The sequence below is a fragment of the Pelophylax lessonae genome (genome assembly GCF_965119305.1).
Source record: "Pelophylax lessonae genome assembly, chromosome: 2".
Classification (NCBI taxonomy): Eukaryota; Metazoa; Chordata; class Amphibia; order Anura; family Ranidae; genus Pelophylax; species Pelophylax lessonae.
In genome coordinates, this window is record NC_138769.1 from 156,467,711 (window position 1) to 156,494,745 (window position 27,035).

The 27,035-nt window shown below is 41.9% G+C and overlaps 1 protein-coding gene across 1 annotated transcript in view; it reads left to right on the top strand.

Moving 5' to 3' along the window:
• DPH1 (diphthamide biosynthesis 1) overlaps positions 1-27,035 on the top strand; it is a 455,101-nt gene that overhangs the window by 335,488 nt on the left and 92,578 nt on the right. The window contains exon 6 of the mRNA XM_082245828.1: positions 26,674-26,742. Within this exon, the coding sequence (XP_082101954.1) occupies positions 26,674-26,742 (69 nt within the window). The remainder of the gene's footprint in view (positions 1-26,673; positions 26,743-27,035) is intronic.

Genomic DNA, 27,035 nt, shown 5'->3' on the forward strand with positions numbered 1-27,035 from the left:
GGAGGGAAGTGTTATTTCTAAAAAATAATAAAGATTTGATTTTGAATATACACTATATTATATGTATATTATATTATATAATATTAATGTATTGGGACGCCTGCCTTTACTCGCACACAAACTTTAATGGCATCCCAGTCTTAGTCTGTAGGGTTCAATATTGAATTGGCCCACCCTTTGCAGCTTTAACAGCTTCAACTCTTCTGGGAAGGCTGTCCACAAGGTTTAGTAAAGTGTCTATGGGAATGTTTGACCTTCCAGAAGCGCATTTGTGAGGTCTGATGTTGGAAAAGAAGGCCTGGCTCGCAGTCTCCGCTCAAATTCAGGACTCTGTGAAGGCCAGTCTCATTCCTCCACCCCAAACTCGCTCACCCCTTTTATGGACCATGCGTTGTGAACTTTTCCAAATCATTTGGTGGAGGGGGGATTATTGTTTGGTTTGTTTTTCAGGGGTTGGGCTTGGCCCCTTAGTTCCAGTGAAGGGAACTCAACTCTTAAGGCGTCAGCATACCAAGACATTTCTGGACAATTTCATGCTCCCAACTTTGTTGGAACAGTTTGTGGAAGGCCCCTTCCTTTTCCAACAATACTGCGCACCTATGCACAAAGCAAGGTCCATAGAGACATGGATAAGCGAGTTTGAGGTGGAGGAACTTGACTGGCCTGCACAGAGTTCCTTTGGGATGAATTATAGCGGAGACTGGGAGCCAGGCCCTCTCGTCCACATCAGTGCCTGACCTCACAAATGAGCTTCTGGAAGAATGGTCAAACATTCCCATAGACACACTCCTAAACCTCGTGGACAGCCTTCCCAGAAGAGTTGAAGCTGTTATAGCTGTAAAAGGTGGGACAACTCAATATTGAACCCTACGGACTAAGACTGGGATGCCATTAAAGTTTATGTGCATGTAAATATTTTTGACAATATAGTGCATATCAGCCTGACGTTTAGCTTTAAAGTGGACAACACCAGACTTCTTCCTTGGTTTGAGTGTAAGGCTCGGTTCACACTTGTGCGATGCGGGAAGGCTGCAAATTCGCAGCCTGTTCCCGCATCCGCACATCTGGCAGTTCACACTGCTATATTCGATACACAGGGGGTGTCAATTAAAAGTTAACGACACCCCCAGTTTGATCGCATATCGCAGTGCGATCTCACAGTTCGCACAGGATTGGATCGCACAAGTATGAACCACTGTGCGATCCGAGCCTGATGCGGCTGAAAAAAAGGGTCCTGTGCGGATACAGTGCGAATTCAGCCATACAAAGTGTGTGGCTGAATTCGCATCCGCACATGAGATCGCATGTAATGAAGGAGCAGTGCACTCCGAATTACATGCGATCTCCGAAGCCTCAAAAATATGAACCGGCACTAAAACAGTCGAGGATCTCTTTTCTATGCTTCTGTTAGGAATCTTTCTGTCCCAAAGACACAAACTGAAATAAAAGGAACCTTCTAGAGAGGGGAGGAATAGCCCAACTTTGACAGTTTTCACCCTACGGACTAAGACTGGGATGCCATTAAAGTTCAGGGGCGTGTAAAGGCAAGTCCCGTTACTTTTGGTAATATAGTGTATATTTGTATGACAATTTAAAACAGTTTATAGATATTAACTATTTATTTTTACTCTGTATTCCAAAGGCTGCTTTGTTTTGAACATGTGACCAGCAGCAGAGGAATAGAAGCTCCTCCTGCCTATGTTTCCCTGCAGACAGGCTGGGAAATATCTGGGTCATGTGACAGCTGTATATCGATTAGGAAAAAGGTACTTAGGTGATTTTTTTTAACCACTTGCCGCCCTCCCACCGTCAAATGACGGAGGAGCGGTGCGGCTCTCGTTCTGGGAGGACATCATATGACAGCGCCCCAGAATGGCCGCTCTCACTCGCCCAGCCCGGAGATTGTGGCTGTGTGATGTTCCTAGGACACGGCGCGACCCTGATCTTGGTAAAGAGCCAATGACGTGCTCTTTACCCATGTGATCGGAAGTGCCGTTTATTGGTGCTCCTCGCCTCACGCTGTCAGAGTGTGTGGCGAGGAGAGACGATCAGCGGCTCCTCCTCAAAGGGGAGTCTAGGACAGGTAATCAGGGCACTGATTATCAGTGCCCTGATAACAGTGAAGTAAAACAATGCATAAGTCACGCCAACCAATGCCCATCAGTGCCCATAGTGCTACCAGTCAGTGCCCATCAGTTCCTGCTCATCTGTGCTGCCCATCCGTGATGCCCGTCAGTGCCATCAGTGCTGCCCATCAGTGTTGTCCGTCAGTGCCACCTCTCAATGCCCATCAGTGCCTCCTATCAGTACTCATCTGTGCCACCTATCAGTGCCCATAAGTGCCACATCATCAGTGCCCATCAGTGCAGCCTATCGGTGCCCATCAGTGCCGCCTCATCAGCACACATCCGTGAATGAGAAAAATTACTTATTTTCAAAATGTACTTACATAAAATAACTTACATAAAAAAACTTTTTTTTTTTAAATGTTCTTCCTTTTTTCTTTTTTTTTTGTAAAAAATAAAAAACCCAGCGGAGATTAAATACCACCAAAATAAAGCTCTATTTGTGTGAAAGAAATGTAATTTGGGTACAGTGTAGCATGACTGTGCAATTGTCTTTCAAAGTGTGACAGCGCTGAAAGCTGGAAATTGGCCTGGGCAGGAACGGGGTGAAAGTGCCCTTTATTGAAGTGGTTAAATAAAATAATTAGAGTGCCATCATCCACATACAAAAATAGAAGGGACAATGTAAATTAAACAGTGTGTATTTAGTATAACGGTGAAGACAAAACTGATATTTTTGTTCCTGTAGATTAGTCACATTGATAAGTGGTGATCTTGCAAAAGTAGTTCCCTGTTGCGTCCTGTCTAGAACCTCACACTTCCTGCTTATACAGGGGGAGTCTCATTCTTCTTGCTGCACCATTTATAAAACCAATAAGAATACCTCCTGGTGATGGTGGGTAGGACTCAGCAGAAAACATTTCACCTTTGTATTCAGAGTAGCAATAGATTTGAATGGGTATGTGATCAATGATGTACAAGCACTTGTTTGCCTTCACATGACAAATGTCAGTGCAGGCGATGAAGAGTGAAAGTTTCAATTTGATTAGTTGCTTTGTGAAGCACAGGCTGTTCGAGGTCATCCTCTTTCCTTAGAACAAAAATTGCTTGATAAACAAAAACCTACATTTCTGACACTTTACCCTTTCCAATGCTACCATTGTGAAACCTAAAGATGTTTCATTTTCTTTTATGCCTTATGCATTGTCCTTCTAACTGGGTGTGTTGAATAATACTCCGGCAATCTATTGTTTGCTGTAAAAAGAAAGTGCATTAACGTTCATTGAGACTAATTGAAAACGATGGCTAGATGAAAATTGTGATGCTTCCATTCCATGTAGACATCTCTCCCCAGATTAAATTAATTGTGCCATTTTTCATCTGTATAAAAGCGATGATTACACAGTACGGCAGCCTAGGATGCAAGTGACAGCTTTGCATGTGCCATGCCATGGATGCGAATGTTTGCGTGTTACAGGAAGTGTAACATGGCCAAGACAACTGACAGGTGAAGACCTCAGGGATATGCATATACTTTATTTAGAGGGCTAAAATGTTTTTCAATTAGATCCGGAGCGTCAATAAAACAAAGAAGCTACCGTTGTAAGATTTGCATTGAGAATATAAGCGCGTGCATAATTTATGCATGAACTGCTCGACTAGTGCGGCGCTTTCTGAGTGTAAGTGCATTGCTACTGTACTGTTGACATTTAAAAATAGCACTGTTAAGTAGCTCTTGGCTATGAATGAGGCTGTGAATGTGAAAATGTTGCTAAGCTAACACACTGTTTTCTTTGGCCTGATTTTGCAGCTGAAAGCGTCTCCATTCCACCCCGCTTCTCTCCGCCGTGCTGCTGTACGTTTCTCATATCACGCATTTGCCTGCTTCCCGCAGATTCCCTCTCCTGGGATGTGTTGCTCTCTGTTTCCTATCATTATTTATTGGAGCACTCCCTGGCTTTCTGCCTCTCTTTCCCCTTCAGCAGATATTTATTTATTTTGTTTGTAATTCAGAGAATTCACACCACATTAAGCATTTTCATTACCTAAAATAATTAGGTGATGGGAGAGAAACGCGCTCTAATTTGCTGTCCTTAAATAAAATTAATGCTCCTGTGATGCTGGCTTTGGACATTTTTCTTCCCCAATTACATTCTGGCCTCCCATCTATTATCTGTCCTGATATACGACTCAATTACTGGCGGCAAACTGCGGGCAGAGACAGTTATGCCGTAACACTGGGAGGAAGATGCAGGATGATGGACAGAGATGGGGACAGAGGGGAGAAGACAAGAGGTGTTCACTAGCAGAACCATTAGGCATGAACATCTTTTGTATTCTTTAAGGCCTAGGAGAGCCTTTATCAACCTTTTCAACACACAGGGACCCTTGAAATAACTTTCCGTAGTCAGGGAACCCCTGCTGAAAATGATTATATCTACAGCTCATGATACATTAGTGTGATGGTCAATGGGAAGAATGTAACTTGTGTGGAAATAGGGAAGGGTTACCCCATTAAAGAAAGCTAAAAAGATCAATGGTGTCATTGAGAACCTATCTGAGAGGCAGAAATTGTTTAAGGAACCTAAGAGTTCCATGGAACCCTGGTTTAAAAGCTCAGGCCTAGGGTTTACTTTAGTGTTTAGCACAATAGTTTGTCTGTTAACTAACGTGAAACCAGATAAAATATGGGTGCGATGAGGTCCAACCACAAGCAGTGGGAGAGCCCCAAATGCACCAATAAAATTAATGGGATGGTAAGGAGGGTCACTAATTTGGTGAGTCTAGGTTCAAAAGGAACAACACATTTCAAATAAAGATAACGTCCATTTTTATTAATAATCAATAAAAGACAGCAAAAATAGCATTAAAAGTTCAGACTGATAATAGTCTAAATCTAGCATGACTGATAATACATCATACATGTAACTATTTTAGTCACAACCGGATAGGGACAGCACTGACGCGTTTCGCAATATAGCTTTTTCAAAGACCCCTTTTGACATCCCAGGTGGACAAGTTACAAAGAGTTTTATTTGTGTGAAGCTGTAGACTCGGGGCGCCGGCCACTCAGTCGGCGCCGTGGGTAGCCCAAGGGAACCGCCCAGGTGAAGGTACCCCAAGTGAACCAAAAGGGCCGACAAGGGGACCAAGACTAGGAGGGGTGTCGAGTCCAGTACCCTCAGGCCAGTTAAGATTAAACTGATACGGACCAGGCAAAAAGCGCCTAGATTATCGCCCAGTGTGCTGCATAGCCCCCATCTTAGTAGATAATCGGTATGAGCAGCCTATAGGGCAATAAAGCAATGTCCGCCTAAGAGGGGAGAAGAGACAGCCGCTATAAACCCTTACATATACCCAGTGAAGTGACTGGGTATATCCAGAGAAGAAACAACCCCTCCTACATAGGTTGTACCTGTTCATCTAAAGCCTACTGTCCCCTACAGCCAATTCAAAATGCAGAATTTACACAGGATCTCTCAGCTCTGAAAAGCAGAGGGTGGAGAGCTGAAGTTACATCAGTAAGGAGAGCTCTGAGTGCTGATTGGAGGGAAGAGACCCCCCCCCCCCCCCTCCACACTGCACACAGGAATAGAGTTGAGATTGTCAATCTATTGGAGCTCCCTCCCCATCATAATTTTTCTCTTGGTGTCAGAAAAACGTGTCAAAAGTGACTCATGCTGATATCAGAGGACAGAAATGACACTTAGTGCTTTGGATTGAGACAAGTACGCTATAGAGGGATTTGCTTTGTTCAGTTTTCAAGTCTGAGGTTTACAACCATTTTAAGATTTGACCAGATCATTTACAATTACAACAGTTTGGATGGTTCTGTAAAGTGTGTACTTTGGTTTAGCATCATATCTTGTCTCATCTGTTCTATTAGGAGCCAGCTAAAGATCTTGTGTTAACTATGCATCCATCTCAGGGCCGACTCACACCAGAAAATTATGTTGGAAAGGCACGTTCCACGCACAGTTCTCGCAATGTTGTTCGAACACGCTGCCCTTGCAATCTGTATTCAGGTGCCAATGTATTGTTAGCAGTACTCCAAATGCAGATGGCAAATGCAGTGCATTTGTGGGCACCAGATCGCATGGTTCCTCAGTACCAGGAGGTTTGGTGTAGTGCACTTTTAAAAGTAGTGCAGGGACTTATTTTTGTGTAGTCCAGTGCATTTTGCAAAACGCACCTATGTTTAAAATCTATAGTTTGGCTCTCTAAGAGGTGTCATTAGGTTAAATTAGCACCATTTATTGTAGAAAAGCAATCAGTTATCAAGCATAGCTTTTTTAAATAGTTCCTTAATTTGAGGCAGCAGAGCACACGTGCCAGGGCCTAGGAGTAGTCCGTTGTAGCTTCATAGGAGCTTATAAGGAGTTTGTTAGGTATAACCTGCCCCCTTCTACTAACTACTGCATTGTATAGATGGTGTCATCAGTGGATCCTAGGAACATAAAGACCTGTTCCACAGAAACATTGCAATATACTGTATGTGGGCATTGGCAAAGGAGCAGCTGCTGAATGCCTACTGTCAGTGCAATATCATTCACAGGCCACTTGTCTTACACTGTGTAAATTATAAGCTTGTGTGAGCCTAGGCCCACTTAAAGTTAAACAAAACCAAAGCAAATTCCCAGCTCAACTTACCAACCAGCCTTAAAGGTAAACTGTGCTTAGGCTATGGACAATTAAAGGAGTTGTAAATGCAGAAGGTTTTTTTTTTTTTATCTTAATGCATTCTGTGGGAAGCAGCCTCCCCTAATACTTATCTGAGCCACAACCCTGTCCAGCAATGTCCACGAGTCCCTCGGCCATCCTGGTTGGCTGAGACACAGCCGCGGCCCCATTGATTCCCGCTGCTGTCAATCAAGGAGAGAGGGTGGGGCGGGGCCAAACCGCAGCCCTGTGTATGAATGGACACACAGAGCTGCAGCTCAGCTCGGGTGCCCCCATAGCAAGCTGCTTGCTGTAGGGGCACTAAACAGGAGGGAGGGGCCAGGAGCAGTGACAAGGGACCAGAGAAGAGGAGGATCTGGGCTGTTTTGTGCTTTAAGTATTTAAAATAATTTGAGGATGAATTGCTCCATAGTGGATACAGAGGTCATTGAATATTTGTTTTAAACTTAATTTACTGCTTGTTAAAAGGGGAACTTTACCCAGCTATGAGAAAACGAAATGTCAGCAGCTACAAATACTGTTGCTGCTGACCCCCCGATTTTGTAACAGCCTGAGAGGGAGGAAAAGAATAAGCAGATGCAAATAATTGTGTCCATAGACTTTACCAACCTTTCAGGAATCTGTAATGCCACATTTTTAGCACAGAGCAGGCCTGTTTCTGAGCAGGGGTCCTGCAAGTAAGGTCTCTTGGTTGAACAGTTGTAACAAATACTGTACTCCTGTTTGGTGTCAGCCTGCTGCTGTGGGTACCACTTTCAATGGGGGTTATTGAACCTCTACCCTTGGGACCTGCAGAGCAGCTCGGTGCATATTCAGAATGCTACTATTGTGTTTGGGAGGGAAATGCACAGTTTCCTTTCAGCCTTTCCTTTTAAACACTAGACTGATTCTGACAGCCCATGTTGGCGGTGTGCTGGGCTGATAATTAGTATCAGCACTGGACAGCTCCTCACTGGGTTACACTTCAAATGAACCTTAAACTTGGATGCAGGTTTGTAATGAATTTTTCTGTGTCTCATTGCTTGCCAGTGCAGTCTTTGGCATCATAGCAGCAAATGGTCCAGGTAGAATTACTTGCTCTACTATTTGCAGGTTTTCACTAGCAATACATTAATTATAGCGATACTGATTCAAGCATGGCACAGAGTTTTGTTGGGATGTAACTTGGTGGGCCAGATCACCACCTAATGAGATTGCTTTGGGTGTCATCATTTGTACTTGCAACCATGCTGTTTGAGTAAATTATGGAAAAACTAAGAATAGTCAGATGACCAGATTTATATTTAAAGGGTAAATCCACTTTCGTGGGGAAAAAAATGGCAAATAAAGAAAAAACAATATAGTGTATACAATTGGGACACAAATCATATTGTAATTGAATGTTATTAAAAATGACCTTTCCTTTCCAATCTGCAGCTGTCGTAATTTTCTGAAAATGCAATGCAATATGGCTTCCTGGAGCTGCTCTGTACACAGAATGTATACTGACCACACCCCAGAAACATAATTTCCTGTTTGTGTGATTGGCTCACTGATTTTCCTAGAAGTCTGCACTAAGATACAAGTCAGATTTCAGGCATCCCCTGCAACAAAAATTACATTTTTGGTGAGATACTCCCAATAGGAACACGTCTAAAGGGATGCAGACCCAGCAGCTTTCCTCATTAGAGCCCTGCAGCTGCCACAGCTGACAGATAATTATGAAACCACTCCCATTAGACCCACTCAGCACAGAGGAACAAACAATGATTTCTTCAGAATACCAAAAGGTAGGAATCTGCAACAAAGTTTGTTAAAATCCTTGCAATGTACATAAATCGCCCAGAGGGGAATGTTTTTTTCTCAACAAAAGTGGAGTTACTCTTTAATTTCCATATAAGAGGTAGGTGAAAGTGGTAAATGACTATCAAGGCTGGACTTGTATTTGTTATATATATATATATATATATATATATCTCAGTCTTTATCTACCCTGATGATTTATCAGTTTTAGAAATACATTATTGCATGCGCTATTACCAAAAAAACTGTTACTTGAAAGCCTTTGTAACCCCAAGATTTCATATTCCTGATAAGTGCCTGCTGTACTATGTACTTGTATGAGAAAGTATCCTGTTCTCTTTGTATTGCTTCCTTTATGTGAAATCCCTGGTTTTCCTGCCAGTCCCTATGCTTTCCTATTAAAAACTGACCACACTAAGCAGGAGAGCACACCATCGTCAGTTCTCTAGCTATGCTGGGAACTCAGCCAGCTCTCCTCCAATGATCACATTTGTCTTGACACACCCCACTACACAGCCATTCGCTGGCATGCTCAGTGTGCTGCTGCTTCTACTCTCCCCCCCCCCCCCCAACTCTTATTCAGCTGAGAACAGAGGGATGTGATCATTTATAAAAAGGGAAAAAAAGTATTTATAATGTTTTTTTCCTTTTTTTATAGCTATACAAAAATGTCTTGCCTTTCATTTATATTTTAAACTGAATAGGTTGTTTTATAAGGTGATCATTTGCAATCACAGAAAGTATGAAAATCTATGTTGGATTGCTTTTCCTAAAACTGGAAAACTAAAATAGCCAAAACAAATTGTGAATGAACTGAAGAATATGCCTGAAATTAGAAAAAGAGTGATACAATGTGTGTGTTGAGTTGGGTTCACTGCAGCCCTCATAGCCCTAGTGCTACAAGTGCAAAGGAAATCTGCATTAGAGCTCCCTTAATGGCTTTCATATCAATGCAGACACAATGCCATTCCACAATAGGGTAAAAGTGCATAAAATGATGAGTACTTTTTTCTTTAATGCTTGGCTTGCATGTGAATGGAGCCATAGGCTGTACTTGGCACAAACCCATTATTTCCAAAAGGTAATTTGGGCCACAGCAGGCTTTCTTTATATTTCTTTGGCTTTTCTTTATATTTCATTCATAAGTAAACATGCAAACCTCAAATCACACAGTCGGTAAAATACAGTTAGGCCCCTTTCACACGGGCGATCCGTTCCGCCTGTCAGTTTTTTAGGTGGACCTAATCGGATGCTCCATGCATCCCTATGGGGCAGCGGATGTCAGCAGAGACATCTCCGCTGACACCCGCTGCTATCCGATTCCGATCCTGTCCGTGAAATCCGGACGGACGGAAACCCTATTTTCCATCCCTCTGGAGGATCAGATCGGATTGGATGAGAACGGACAGGCGGTCCGTTCTCATCCAATCTCCCCATAGAGGACAGCGGGGATCTGACAGCTGCATCTCTGCACACAGAACGGAGGCAGAGCTGTCTTCCTCCTGCTCAGCGGGGATCGGTGGATCGATCCCCCCGCTGAGCAGAACGGACTCCGTCGGGCGGTGCACCCGTGTGAAAAGGGCCTTACAAGTGTTTTTTTTATTTATGGATCTGAATGCAGCTGCATTGTTTTCAATAGAGAAATTTGCACTACAGTGCAGATCTGTAACACGAAATCCAAAAATCTGCTTCTGAGGACATACAGTGGATATAAAAAGTCTATACCCCCCTGTTAAAATGTCAGGTTGATGAGACAAAGATAAATTATTTCAAAACTTTTTCCACCTTTAATGTGACTTATAAACTGTGCAACCCAATTAAACAACAAACTGAAATCTTTTAGGTGGAGGGAAGTAAAAAAAAAAAAAAAAAAAATAATATGGTTGCATAAGTGTGCACACCCTTTAACCGGTTCTGGACCACCCGCCACAGATTTACTGCGCAGGCAGCCCCTCCTGCGTGAACTGACGTAACTGTATCTCAGTCGCGCTCCTGCAGTTAAGGGGTGAGCACGCACCACGGGTGGCACACTCCCACCCCCACTTGGCAGTGCGGACTCCGATGCACAGGGCCGGCGCCTCCGATTGCCGCCTGACACCCTGCGATTGCTCCCCGCTGAGAGAGAAGGATGGTCAGCTGTTGTAAACACAGCTGACCGTTCTTCTCTCTGGAATGATCACAGAGCTCCTGTGATCCTGCTTTATAGGATCGCATGTCTCTATGGTAATTTCAAAAGCCCAACCCCCCCACAGTTAGTAAACACTCCCCTAGGCTTACATTTAACCCCTTGATCACCCACTATATTAACCCCTTCCCTGCCAATGTCATTATTACAGTAACTGCATATTTTAGCACTGATTACTGTAGTAATATCACTGGTCCTCCCAAAAGTGTCAAAAATGTCACTTAGGGATCCGATCTGTCCGCCACAATGTCGCAGTCCCGCTAAAAATCGCAGATCGCTGCCATTACTAGTAAAAAGAAATCCAAAACAATAAAAATGACATAAATCTTTCCCAGTAGATAGTAGACACAATAACCTTTGCACAAGCCAATCAAAATATGCTTTTTGCGATTTTTTTTTTTTTTTTTTTTTACCAAAAATATGTAGCAGCAAACAAATTGGCACAAAATGTTAAAAAAAATTGATTTTCACCTTTTTTTTTTTTTTTGGGAATGTCATATAGCAGAATGTGGAAAATATTGTTTTTTTTTTTTTTCAGAATCGTCGCTCTTTTTTTGTTTATAGCGCAAAAAATAAAAATCGCACAGGTGATCAAATACCACTGAAAGAAAGCTCTATTTGTGGGGAAAAAAGGACATCAGTTTTATTTAGGTTCAGCGTCGCAAGACCGGGCAAATGTCCGTTAAAATAACTCAGTACCGAATCGCATTTCAGTGCCAAAAGTAGTAACCCCCGAGCCACACTCGGGGTACCGCTAGGAAGATCACTGGATCCTGGTAAAGGGGTTACTTACCTTGTCACCGGAATCCCGGCGGTTTGCGGCAGCGGAGCTTCCTCCCGATCCTCTGTGAGCCCACGGCTTCTGTTTTCTGCGATGTGACATTCGCAGGGGGGTGGAACTGGCGGCAAATTCAAATGTAAAACACACCAAACACACTCATACAATGCAAAATAAAATATAGTCACATTAGTTTGCCCCCCAGTGCCCTTTCCTGCAGTTTTACTGTACTTTTTATATATATTTACGTATATATGTGTGTACGTATGTGTGTGTGTGTGTGTGTGTGTGTGTGTGTGTGTGTGTGTGTGTGTGTGTATATATATATATACAGTGGGTACGGAAAGTATTCAGACACCCTTAAATTTTTCACTCTTTGTTATATTGCAGCCATTTGCTAAAATCATTTAAGTTCATTCTTCTTCCTCATGAATGTACACATAGCACCCCATACTGACAGAAAAACACAGAATTGATGACATTGTTGCAGATTTATTAAAAAAGAAAAACTGAAATATCACATGGTCCTAAGTATTCAGACCCTTTGCTGTGACACTCATATATTTAACTCAGGTGCTTTCCATTTCTTCTGATCATCCTTGAGATGGTTCTACACCTTCATTTGAGTCCAGCTGTGTTTGATTATACTGATTGGACTTGATTAGGAAAGCCACACACCTGTCTATATAAGACCTTCCAGATCACAATGCATGTCAGAGCAAATGAGAATCATGAGGTCAAAGGAACTGCCTGAAGAGCTCAGAGACAGAATTGTGGCAAGGCACAGATCTGGCCAAGGTTACAAAAAGATTTCTGCTGCACTTAAGGTTCCTAAGAGCACAGTGGCCTCCATAATCCTCAAATGGAAGACGTTTGGGATGACCAGAACCCTTCCTAGAGCTGGCCGTCCGGCCAAACTGAGCTATCGGGGGAGAAGAGCCTTGGTGAGAGAGGTAAAGAAGAACCCAAAGATCACTGTGGCTGAGCTCCAGAGATGCAGTCAGGAGATGGGAGAAAGTTGTAGAAAGTCAACCATCACTGCAGCCCTCCACCAGTCGGGGCTTTATGGCAGAGTGGCCCGACGGAAGCCTCTCCTCAGTGTAAGACACATGAAAGCCCGCATGGAGTTTGCTAAAAAACACCTGAAGGACTCCAAGATGGTGAGAAATAAGATTCTCTGGTCTGATGAGACCAAAATAGAACTTTTTGGCCTTAATTCTAAGCGGTATGTGTGGAGAAAACCAGGCACTGCTCATCACCTGTCCAATACAGTCCCAACAGTGAAGCATGGTGGTGGCAGCATCATGCTGTGGGGGTGTTTTTCAGCTGCAGGGACAGGACGACTGGTTGCAATCGAGGGAAAGATGAATGCGGCCAAGTACAGGGATATCCTGGACAAAAACCTTCTCCAGAGTGCTCTGGACCTCAGACTGGGCCGAAGGTTTACCTTTCAACAAGACAATGACCCTAAGCACACAGCTAAATTAACGAAGGAGTGGCTTCACAACAACTCCGTGACTGTTCTTGAATGGCCCAGCCAGAGCCCTGACTTAAACCCAATTGAGCATCTCTGGAGAGACCTAAAAATGGCTGTCCACCAACGTTTACCATCCAACCTGACAGAACTGGAGAGGATCTGCAAGGAGGAATGGCAGAGGATCCCCAAATCCAGGTGTGAAAGACTTGTTGCATCTTTCCCAAAAAGACTCCTGGCTGTATTAGATCAAAAGGGGGCTTTTACTAAATACTGAGCAAAGGGTCTGAATACTTAGGACCATGTGATATTTCAGTTTTTCTTTTTTAATAAATCTGCAACAATGTCAACAATTCTGTGTTTTTCTGTCAGTATGGGGTGCTATGTGTACATTCATGAGGAAGAAGAATGAACCTAAATGATTTTAGCAAATGGCTGCAATATAACAAAGAGTGAAAAATTTAAGGGGGTCTGAATACTTTCCGTACCCACTGTATATATACACATACGTATGTGTGTGTATATATATATATATATATATATATATATATATACAGTATATATATATATATACATACATACATACTTTAACTTTAAAAATCATATGTAAATAGTTGGTTTGGGCTGCTCATTCTTAAGAATTACATGCAAAATAATGGTACTGCTTTCAGAAAGAAAGAATCATACCGCCAGGGAGGTTAAGGGGGAAAATCCTTGCGGGCCAGAAGTGGTTAACTAATACTTTGTTGAAGCACCTTTTGATTTTATTACAGCACTCAGTCTTTTTGGGTATGAGTCTATCAGTATGGCACATCTTGACTTGGCATCTTGCCCGCTATTTTTTGGGGGAAAAAACGCTCCAAATCTGTCAGATTGCGAGGGCATCCCCTGTGCACAGCCCTCTTTAGATAACCCCACAGATTTTCATTTGGATTCAGGTCTGGGCTCTGGCTGGGCCATTCCAAAACTTTATTATGGTGAAGCCATTCCTTTGTTGATTTGGATGTATGCTCTGGGTCCTTGTCATGCTGAAAGATAAAGTTCCTCTTCATGTTCAGCTTTCTAGCAGAAATTTGAAGGTTTTGTGCCAATATTGACCGGTATTTGGAACTGTTCATAATTCCCTCTACCTTGACTAAGGCCCCTGTTCCAGCTGAAGAAAAACAGCCCCAAAGCATGATGCTGCCACCAGCATGCTTCACTGTGGGTATGGTGTTCTTTTGGTGATGTGCAGTGTTATTTTTGCGCCAAACTTATCTTTTGGAATTATGGCCAAAAAGTTCAACCTTGGACCATAACACATTTTCCCACATGCTTTTGGGAGACTTCAGATGTGTTTTTGCAAAATTTAGCCGGGCTTGGATGTTTTTGTAAGTAAGAAAAGGCTTTCGTCTTGCCACTCTACCCCATAGCCCAGACATATGAAGAATTAGGGAGATTGTTGTCACATGTACCACACAGCCAGTACTTGCCAGATATTCCTGCAGCTCCTTTAATGTTGCTGTAGGCCTCTTGGCAGCCTCCCTGACCAGTTTTCTTCTCGTCTTTTCATCAATTTTGAAGTGACGTCCAGTTCTTGGTAATGTCACTGTTGTGCCATATTTTCTCCACTTGATGATGACTGTCTTCACTGTATTCCATGGTATATCTAATGCCTTGGAAATTATTTTGTACCTTTCTCCTGACTGATACCTTTTAATAATGAGATCCCTCTGTATCTTTGGTAGCTCGGTGCGGACCATGGCTTTTGCCGCAGGATGCGACTAAGAAAATGTCAGGAAAGACCTACTAGAACAGCTGAACTTTAGTTGGGGTTAACCAGATGCACTTTAAATGGTGGCAGGTGTATACTGACTCCTATTTAACATGAGTTTAATGTGATTGCTTAATTCTGAACACAGTTCCATCCCCAGTTATAAGTGGGTGTGCACACTTATGCAAGCACATTGTTTTAGTTTTTTAATTTTACCCCCCCCCCCCCCAAAAGGTTTTTGTTTGTTTTTCAATAAAGTTGTACAGTTTACGGGTCACATTAACGGTGTAAAAATTTCTGAAATGCTTTATCTTTAACATCACTGAAACCTGACATTTTAACAGGGGTGTGTAGACTTTGTATATTCACTGTATATATACATGTATGCCACATGCAGGTCTTGGGAAAAAAAAAAATAACAGGACAATTTTATGCACAAGTATTTACTGATCATTATGCGGGGATGTATGTGCTAGAAAAAAAGTGTAATAAGATCAGTGAAATTTCATGCAGTCTATATAATCTAATTACTATCTGTGCATGCTGAAAGAATGGTCATCAGAACTGTAAAGTGGTCTGGAGGTGGTACGCTATTGAAATCCAACCTTTTACACTGAGACCTGCTGTGCACCATAAATAAAGCCCCCATGCATTTGCACAATGTTCAGCACTGTGTACACCTTCCAGGTCAGATAGCTGCTCCCCAGTGAGTTTTTTTTTTACCCCAGTGGCTACTCTTGCTGAATTCTAACTTACCTTCAACTGAATGCAGAAACTATGTGCACGCCTATTACAAAATGGTCCAAACTTACAGCTCAAGGAATATAACCACGTTATGGTAGTGTTGCATTATCTCATTACACCCCCCACTTTATTTTCCTTCTCACCTCATCTTTCCTCCTATTCAGTGTTGTATATGTAACATAAACAAGCTTTTCAAGCCTCTTGCCCACCGCGTGAAAGCGTTTGTCAGTGTGACATGCTGTGCATGATTGGAGAATCCATAGCAGATAATTGGCAGCCACTGCAATGGTTTTATTGGCTTAGACCATGCTGTAGATCAGTAGGCAACTATAGAGACCAAGGCAATAAATCTCATGACTGCAGTAAACCTGTTTTTATTGTTAAACTGAGCTGTCCATCAGTGACACATGGACTGACATACAAGACTCCTAAAACTGATATGTAGCAATGGAAATCCATGGCTATACGTTGCCCTGTAACGTGTTCCTGTTTCTTCTGGAAGGAAATAAGTACTGTCATATAGAGATGAGAAAATAATAAAAAATGTGCTCCTCCAACAGCTCCGTTGATCCACCATTGTGATCCTATTTTCTGAATTATAATCTTTCTTTTTCTATATTAAACCTTATTCAGGATATTACTCCAGTGCACCATTCATATTGCTTGTTTAATCCATATCAACATGGCTGCAGGCCATGGTACCTACTTTGTTGTTATCAGTTTTTATTTCCAGCATCGGGTCAGTAGATAAAAGCATTGGCCAGTTTAAAGTGGTTGTACACCTCTGACATGAAATATGAACCAAGCATATCCCTCTATAGTGTGTACTTGTCTCAGTCCAGAGCACTAAGGCCTCATGCACACTGGACATTGTTGACGCTGCTCTTAGTGGTGTCCGGCAGGTTTTTTGTGCCTCTAAACGCCACTGCATGTTAGCCTATGTGTCTATGCACATGTGGGCTGTTGGAGACTTTCAGAACTGGACAGCTGGATAACTCCCTACGAGGCTTCGGGAACACGCAGACACTTCTGACAACGAAGTAGAGTCAAAGCATGTTTGTTTATTTCATGAAATATCCCAAGCATATTTTCAATTTGAACAACAGAGAGATTGATTTCACAATAAGGGGTACGGTTTTAGTGTGACTCGCGATCACATGATACGTTTTGGCATACTACACAAGTTAGAATATTCCCATAACAATCAAGATGTTCTCATGTGAAACAATTTCTGCAGAGTCAGACATATCTGAACAAACAAGATGTTATGACTATGAATCAAGCGTAGTTGCATAAAAAATAGGGAAGAATATAAAAGCATGAAAACACCATTAACCCTTCATGGGCGTTTAGAAGTAGAAAAAAATCAGTGCCAGTGCCTCCAGGAGCAGTATTTTTTGGCAGAAATAAACCATTGACGCCTGTAAAAACTCGTAAACGCATGCTAAAACATGCCTAAGTGCTAGACATGTTTTAGAATTTGAGTTAGAGCTGCACGGTTCCGGATAAAATGAGAATCACAATTTTTTTGCTTAGACTAAAGATCACGATTCTCGGCGTAACATCATTGGGCAAACTTTACTGTTAAGTTTTTTTTTTTAATTAATAAAGTGTATTTTTTCCCAAAAAATTGCTTTTGAAAGACCTCTGCGCAAATACTATGTGACATAGAATATTTAATCAAACGCCATTTTATTCTCTAGAGTCTCTGCTAAAAAAAAAAAATATATATATATATATATAATCTTTGGGAGATATAAGTAATTTTCTAGCAAAAAAATACTGATTTTAACTTAGCAAGCAGCAAGTGTTAGAAAAATGTTAAACTGCCCTCACTTACAGACGGAAGTTCATTCCTTTAATCTAAAAGAACCAAATGATACAATGTTTCTTTTTATCTTAGCGCTAAGCAATGTTGAGGTCAATGTTGCCTGCTTTTTCTTTTTTTCGACAGCGCTGAGCAGAGAACGTCTCTGCACCTGCTACATGAATCGTGGAAATGCTGGATTAAGATTGTAAGGGGGGTTGAATCGAGATCATGTTTTTTAACAATTGATGGTGCAGCTCTAATTTGAGTGTTAATTCATTTCAATGGCTAGAAAAAATGATTATTCAGTCCAATTAAATGAATTAACGCCCAAGCACATGACGCTCCTAAGCACGTTACACTCATTTACAAGTGTCAAGTGTTTTTTTCTGACAAAACATCACTGACTGGAGAAAAGGCATCTAGAAGAGATATCTAAAACGTCCAGTGTGCATGAGTCCTAAGTGGCATTTCTATCTCATTCCTCTGCTATCTGCATGAGTTACTTGTGACAGGTTTTTGTGACACCAAGAAAAAAAGGTTGATAGGGTGCAGATCTCCAGCACACAGATTGTGATTGACAGCCTCAGCTCTGTTCTTGTGTACTGTGTGAAGGAGGGGGGTGTACCTTCTTCCCAGTCAGCTCCCAGAGCTCTCCTCACTGGGGTCTTCAGTGTTTAATTTTAGTTCCCTACCCCCTGCTTTCTGGAAGCTCAGGCAAACTTTATAAATTCTGGACTTTGAACGGCTGTAAAGAAGAGATGACTGCAGATAAACAGGTACAACTTATGAAGGAGGATTTGTTTCATCTCTGTGTAACATCTGAGGCTAGTCCCTTCACTGGGTATATGTAAGGGTTTACATCAACTTTACAAACTACCATTCTTATGCTTCTTGAAGGAATACAAGGATTGCTTGCACCTCTTGTTCCCCTCTAAGAGAAGTGCAGGGATCCCAGAAAAAGACAGTCTGCATTGAATAATCCATGAGATCCAATGACCTCTAATATGGCAAATTCACCTGCCTTGCCAAACAGTAATATTAAGGGGCAATATGCTTAATGCCCACCACTAGGTTTGACACTAATGAAAGGTCTAACTAATATGTGACCAGCAGTATACTGCATCGTAGCAGTTTGTGTAAGTTGAGCAATCTGGTCATTGTGTTCTTTGCTGCTTTTTTTTTTTTTACAATCCACAGCTTGTGTTGGGGGGTGCTTGTAGCACGCTAACCTGCTTATGAAAGCAGAGCTAGTCCAAGAATCTGAAAAGCTTATCAGTATTGAGAGGCGCTGTACAGAGTGGCCCCTGAGTACTATGTGCACAGTGTAGAGGCGTGGAGCCGGGACACTGCAGTCTACATATAGGCCAGCCAAGGTGACGGCTCTTACAGAGCTAATTATTAGAAGGGAGAAATAGTTTTAGTGAAGAGGCTACAGGAATACCTCATTATTTCTGACATTGTCTATCCAAGGATGCTTAAGGGAAGGAAGATCAGCATCTGATCCTTAATCCTGTATTATACCCGTCTACCTCAATTCAACACTTATTAGTGTGCCGTGATCTTCTCCGCACACAGAAGAAAGAGGGAGAGATTAACAGCAGCAGTTCTCTTTTGAGATGACTGAATACAGTTAACCATAAAAAATGAACAGGAGACATCGGGGCTCATTAATAAAACTTGGAAGAAAAAGGAAAAAAATGTTACCCATAGCATTTTTTTTTTTATATACTGTATATATTTTTTTTCAACCTGTAAAATGAAATGGAATGGTATTGGTTGCTATGAGTAACATTTCCCCGTCTACAACTCCACATACCTTTCCATTGCTTTTTATAGATGAGCCAAATTGCTATTCACTAATTGCATTTGTGATCTTAACCACTTGCCTACTGTGCACTTAAACACCCTTCCCATCCAGGCCAATTTTCAGCTTTCAGCGCTGTCACACTTTGACTGACAATTGCGCGGTCATGCTACACTGTACCCATTTGAAATTTTTATCATTTTTTTCACACAAATAGAGCTTTCTTTTGGTGGTATTTAATCATCTCTGGGTTTTTTATTTTTTACAAAAAAAAAGAATAAAGACAGAAAATTTTGAAAAAAAAAAAAAGTTTTTCTTATTTTCTGTGAGTAAATTTTGAAAATAAATTTTTCTCCTTCACTGAAGGGCGCTGATGAGGCGGCACTGATGGGCACTGATAGGCTGCACTGATGGGCACTGATGAGGTGGCACTTATGGGCACTGATGAGGTGGCACTTATGGGCACTGACAGAGGCGTAACTAGAGCCTTCAGGGCCCCGATGCAAGAAACCATGAAGGGCCCCCCCAGATCCCTGGCCGGGGCCCTTCCCTTCAAGCCCAGGGCTCTTCCCACTAATCCTGGGGCTCTTTACTCTCGTTGCATGGCCTTTTATTACGGTCCCGCAGCAGGATCCTTTCACAAGTTCTGCAGTGGGCTCCCTTCCTGCAATCTTTGGGCCTCCCCACAGTGGTGCAATGCCAGGGCCCGGTCGCAAGTGTGACTTTTGCAATCCTGGAAGTTCACCCACTGGTTTGCTACTGGGCCCCCTGGAGCATGGGGCCCGGTAGCAATCGCAACCCCTGCAACCCCTGTAGTTACGCCCCTGGGCACTGATGAGGAGGTACTAATATGCCGCAATGATGAGCACTGATAGGTGGCACTGATAGGTGGCACTGATAGGCGGCACTGATAGGCGGCACTGATGAGCACTGAGAGGTGGCACTGCTGGGCACTGAGGTGGCACTGCTGGGCACTGAGAGGCGGCACTGATGGGCACTGGCGGATGGCACTGATGGACACTGACGGGTGGCACTGATGAGCACTGATGGGCAGCACTGATGGGCAGCACCATCAGTGCCCACACTCAGTGCCCATAGTGCTGCCAGTCAGTGCTTATCAGTGCCTAGATGAGCAGGCACTGATGGGCACTGACTGGCAGCACTATGGGCACTGATTGTGGGCATTGATGGGGGACACTGATGGCGGGCACTGTGGGCACTGATGGGGGGGCACTGTGTATGTTTTTTACCTTTTAGTAATCAGGGCACTGGTGATCAGTGCCCTGATTACATGTCTCTTTGTCCCTGGCGCTGTGCAGCTCTCCCTCCTTCCTCACACTGCAGGCTCCGTGTGAGGAAGGAGCGCCGGCAATGAGAGATGATCTCATATGTTTACATATGAGATCATCTCTCATTGGATGATCCGATCACGTGGTGAATGGCCGCTGTGATTGGCCATTCACCACGATCTGTCAGATTCTCCCCGCTGCGCGCTCGCGGGAGCGCGTCACTGGGAGGCCGTTTAAAACCGGCCTCCCGAAAATTTGAGTCCGCGCTGCAGCCGTATATAGGCTGTAGCGCGGATGGGAACTAGTTAAAGCAGTTGTCTAGGCAAAATATAGAAAGTTCTCAAGTGGTTTCTAATGATTAAATTGGAACCCCAAGCTGATTGTTTTTTTTTTTTTTTATACTTATACATGCAGCAGGAAAACGTTTAAAACCTCTGTCAGGAGTTTATTGCTGTGTGTTTCCCGACTAGAGAGAGTTCCCCTTATTTCCAGGACACCAGGAAATGAGAAGAAATCTCCTAAAATTGGGAACAAATTCCATGTTTGACTGTGGTCACTGGAACAAGTATTTCTTTTACTTTTTTCTAATGATACTGTAAAATTCAATGACAATGGTCACTAGGACAGATATTGAAAGTCAATTTTCCCAAGGGGGATGCAGAGAGTAATAAAAAAAAAAAAAAAGCAGTGTTGCTATCGGTTTCTCTTTCTATCCAGAGCCAAAAAAAGGTTTGTCTAGAGCAGTGGTCCTCAACCCTGGCCTACAGGGCCCACTAACAGGCCAGATTTTCAAGACAACTGAAATACATCCCAGGTGATATCATTTGCTGCTCAGTGATTGCAGTACTCTAGTCTGCATCTCCCCAAGGTAATACCTAAAATCTGGCCTGTTAGTGGGCCCTGTAGGCCAGGGTTGAGGACCACTGGTCTAGAGTTCCAATTTACAGTGATAGCCACAGATTTCTGTTTTACCTGTAAATGTCTATTCTTACATAGTTAAGCGTTCTCCATATCTGTCAATCACTGGTCTTATCTTATCTTTTCTGCAGGCAATGATATATTGTAACAATTGCTAGGCACTGTGCTTATTGAAGCACTGTGATATTCGTTGGAAATGACAAAGAAATTAGTTACACAGATCTTATCACAAGGTTGGTGTGCGAGCAGTTTGCATGCTGCTTGTTTATTGCGAGTTTATTTCACTTAGTACTTACTTGAGTCATCTGCAGGACTGCCCACAATCAATGTAGCCAGAAATCCTACGTTTTTGCTCACTCTGTTGATGTCGAACCTATGATTTTCAAGGCAATGAGCTTTATATCGGATGCTTACCCAGAGTATTTTACAAGGTCAGCTAGATCTTCAACCTTGGTATATTCACCCCTTAGGGCCTTGTAGATTAAGGCTTGGTCAGAGAACTCTGCATTTAAGCTTTGCAATATGGTCTTTATAGAGGATCCCCTGTTTGGGCCTGAGCTGAAAGCTACCTTTACATAGGTTGAAAAAAATAGAAAAGATAAATAGAAAAATGTCATGCACAGATTCCTTTGCCTACAGTTGATCCAGAGGAAGGCAAAAAAAATAAATAAAAAAACCTCTATAAAACATGGTCCAGATTGCTCCAGCAGAGGAAAAAGAAATTCCTTCCTGACCTCCCAGAAGGCAATCATATATTCTCAAAATCAAAAGGGAACATATTACCTTTAAATGTTAATATCCAATATTATTTTGTGTATTTAGGAATGCATCCAGCTCTTTTTTAGAACAGTCTACTGAGGAGAGATGTATAGTAACTAAGTAGAACTACTTCACTACTGTACTTAAGTACCGAAAGGCGGTATCTGTACTTTCCTAGAGTAGAATTTTTTTCTCCTACTTCCACTTTTACTTCACTACATTTTTTCGATGATTTCAATACTTCTACTCCGATATTTTTTTTTTGTGCTGCATAGTTACTAGTTACTATTATAAAAATTACCATTGCCAGAACAGTAGATGGCAGGTTTCATGAAGCTCAAAACATGTGTATTATCAGCGCATACGAAAATAAATGCTACTGTATGCATAAATAAAAGCTGCATTTGAAATAATAAAAAACAATATGATGTTCAAACTTTTGACTTCTTTCTTTAATAACTACATAACACAGTACTTGTACTTTTACTTTCAGTACTCGAGTAGCAAATTAAAAAAAAAAAAAAACTACTTGCAATACTTAAGTACAAAAAATGTTGAATACTTTAGTACTTCTACTCAAGTCACTTTTTGATCGAGCACTTCCACTTCTACTCAAATCACTTTTTGATCGAGCACTTGTACTTTCACTCAAGTATGTGTTTTGAGTACTTTATACAACTCTGCTACTGAGCTGGCTAAAACTAGTTCTTGGTGTAGCCTATTCCACATTGTCACAGCTCTTAATGTGAAGAAACCTTTCTGTATCAGGAAACATCCAATAAGACAAAGCCTAAAAGGTATTGGTCAGGTTCTGCTCCTGTTGGAGAAAGATCAGCAGAGTTTTTCCCACAGTGGAAACAATCAAGATCATTTTCTTTTCTTCTGTTAGATCAGAATGTGATGCTTGCAAGTTCAGAATGGGGTAAAGGTTTCTGCTTTCAAGTCTTTGGATGTTCTAGATAATCCTGAACATCAAGCCCCTAAACAAGTTCATAGGGTACAAGAAAATTTCAACCAATTTGGTAAACTCAGTGAGATCAGTTCTCCAAAAGTATTGTTTTATGGCAATTCTAGATTTGGGAGATTCTTCTCTCCTTTTTGCCAAAAGCATCAGCTCACATAAGTTTCTGCTCCTAGGTCTGAAGTTTGGAGAAGAGATCGGATATTTCTAGTTCAAAGCTCGTCTATTCAGGCTCTCTTCAAGCCCAGGGATATTCCCCAAGATGTTGAGAGAAGCACTGAGTATTTTGCCCTATAATGATTAATGTCCGATAATGATTGTTCCATATTTAGATAATCCACTGTTTATTGCGCAGACTCTAAAACAAATGCAGCAAAATATCAAGAAGCCAGGGATGTCTGAATAATGCAGAGAAACCATGCCTCATTCCGTCATACCCTGTCCAATTCCTGGAATATTTAATCTATTTCCGGGCTCAAAAATTTTTTCTGCCAGAATAGAAAATTCTGAAAGTTGATACTTTCCCTATTCAGTTGCAGATCAGTTGACCAGTGACTATAAGACTGATGTCCACACTAGGTCTCCTGACATCTTGTATCTCTGTAGTTCAGTAGGCTCAGTTTTATCAGAGGCCCCTTCAGGCAATTTTTCTGAGAACATGGGACCACTCCTAGGGTTCTCTATACTCCACATTGATGATACCCAATTTAGTGAAACGTAGACTATGGTAGTGGAGAATCTTTTCACATCTAACTGGAGGCTTCCTTTTTATCCTTCCCCACATTTATAAAGATAAAAATGTATGTGGGTGCCTGGGGGTTGGGGGCCAACCTAAACAAGCTTACAGAACAGGAATCCTGAACACAGGAAAAATCCAGGTGGATGTACATTGGAGATAGCTGATTGTGGTATGAAAGGCTCGGACTTATTTTTAGGAAGAAGTCAGAGAGCATCATCCCACGACAACTGTGTCTAAAGACACAGCTAGCAGGGCTCGGGCAAGCCTACATGTGTACCCCCCCAGCAAGCAGCTTGCTAGGGGGGTACTTGGAAGGCAGAAGAAGCCAGGAGCATCAGTGGGGTACCCCAGAAGAAGAGGATCGGGGCTGCTCTGTGCAAAACCATGTTTGTTATTTTAAAAAAAATGTAAGATTTCAAATCACCGTTATATCTCTGAACTAATTTTATTTTCCTTCCTTGCCATTGTTTATTGATTATGTACCTGTATACACAAGTATTTACCGTGCTTTGCAAAACCCCTTCAAAACTGTCAATAACTGTATTGAAATCAAATTGCTTCCTTTGAAGGAAAAAAACTAGTGTGACCAGTGCTACGGATTTGGATGTTAAATTTGGGAGTGTAAGCTGCCACCAACTTACCCCTTAGGACTGGGTACAATATCAAAGTGTTATATAGGATGTTGGTTGTGGCACTACCCTAATAAATATTAGTTTGTACAGACTGTGTGATAATATCTCCGTAAAAATTTTTATAGTGCATAAATTAATGTCAAAAAGTACAAAATTGCAAAAAATATTTCAAATGCAAATATGTTAAATCCACTCCTTAAATAATCACTGCGTGCGATTTACTTGTTAAAAAGTGCTAGTGCTTATAAGTGCTGTGAGTCTTGAAAACAAGTAGTCCCCAATTGTGCATAAACATCCACTCACTGACCACCTGGGGAACTTTGGTGTTGTGGGTTAGCAAGACCCTATACAAACAGCTTATTGCTAAAAAGTGCAAAATGTACAAACCAGTACAAATACATAGTTCAATCATTTAGAAAACTTTTCCTATGTTGCACTGTTCAGTCCATATCGGCAGCCATTTGTTATAATATTAATGAATGTCCCAATATGCCCACAGTGCTGTGCCAACAAAATGTCCGTGCAGGTGTTTCACCATTCATTGTCTTCTGTGTCCTCACCCGTGGTCCCCACTAGGTAATGCACTCACCAGACAGCCCATCACTTTCAACAGGGGTATAGCGTTTTTGGTACTGTCCTGCCCATTATGGGATGTCCCCGCTCTGGTATCCGATTCCTAGGTGGGTCCGTGGGAAAAAGGATAGAATGCCCCATAGTGTAATAATATCCAACCAATTATTTTTATTAAAGTAGTAACTTACAGTTGCAGAATACAAAGATCAGCATTGCCATGGTGCTTCCGCATTCCACAGCCGAAAACCACAATACCGGAAGTGATGCTATGACGCTAGTCTCCGCCCTACGCAATACGTCATTACCACATCATCTGACGACGTCACCTGGAGCGGCCCTGGAGAGTCTGTACAAACTAATATTTATTAGGGTAGCGCCACAGCCAACATCCTATATAACACTTGGAAATTGCTTCCTTTACCCTCAGGAACCATTTAAAACCAATTGTTAATGCTTTTAACCAAAATAATGTTTTATAAAAATTGGATTCTTCACCAAAATGTCAACAATCAAAACTTTTAGTTTAGCTCATCCCTATTGCTCATTGTTCTTTGCATCATGTTAATAGGGAATTCCACAAAAATTACAGTAAAACCTTGGTTTGAGAGTAACTTGGTTTGAGAGCGCTTTGCAAGACAAGCAAATTTTTTAAATAAATTTTGACTTGATATACAAGCGATGTCTTGATATACAAGTAGCGTCATGTATAAAAAAGAAGAGAGGAGCCTCTAAAGTGTAGCAATATGGTTACATTTAATGAAGGTTCAATATTTAGCAACTCACATGGTTGATGATTAAAACAGGCACATCCAAGTATGCAGGCATCTGGGGTAAAGCTGTCCACATAGACCATCCTCTGCACAGCCATCTTCAAAATCCGTTCCCCGCTGCACTCCACGAGTGATTCAAAGCCTCACTTTCAGATCACTCTATTGCAGGCTATTCTTCCCGGTCACGATTGCAGATTGACAGTGGTGAGAGTCGGTGGTTCAGAAGATGGACAGCTTTACCCCGGATGCCTGCATACTTAGGTGTGCCTATTTTAATCATCAACCATGCGAGTTGCTAAATGTTGAACCTTCATTAAATGTAACCATATTGCTACACTTAGAGGTGCCTCTCATCTCTCTTATATTCTGTAGCTTTGCTAGATTTTGCTTCTAATCCCCTTGGGAAGGCTGCATATTGTGGATGGACATTTTATGGTTACACAACCTATCACATTGCTATAATCTTTGTATATAGACTATAAACTGAAGGACTTGTGGAACAAATCATTCGAGTTTCCATTATTTCTTATGGGGAAATTTGCTTTGATATAAGAGTGCTTTGGATTACAAGCATGTTTCCGGAACGAATTATGCTCGCAATCCAAGGTTTTACTATATTCCTCTTTCCTAAATGATTTGGATCCCATCCAACAGGTTCCCTGGAAGGTTTGCAGGTGCTTGTTTCAGATTTCACTTGCAGCTGAAGTGAGGTTCCGTTGTTGGAGGCTTAACAAAGTGTAAACAGCTATGATGCTTGGGGCCCACTTTACTTGCAAGGAGCCTATGAAAGACACATGAGTGCTAAACTTTTGCAGCATTCTATTTTTTGTAAAATCTGCTTTAATACAGTTATTGATGTTCCCAAACCTTCTTGACTGATATTCTGTATCTGAGAACTTGTGTATGTGTAAAACGAATGGAAAAGAGCCACATTCACTCTCTTGTTCTACCTGCAGGTACTTGGGTGATGGCCGCTTTCACCTGGAGTCTGTTATGATTGCCAACCCAGACACAAAAGCATTCAGGTAAGTGAGTAAAGAACTCCCGCTAAGGGAAATAATTTAGTTTAGTATATCTCAATCCAGAAATATTTCATATTTGAGCAAACTGTGTTAGATTTTTCAGGGTAAGAGTGTAGCTTGCCCCAAAATGTTGAGGTAAGAAGCATGATACTAAAGCCTCGTACACACGCATCGATTATTGGCCGGGAATTTTCGGCCAACGTCCGATCGGCCATTTTTCGGCTTGTTAGTATGATGCTTCCGACAACTGACTCCGACTTTTTGGCCGAAAAAAATCTGGTGCGCAGGCTCTAAAA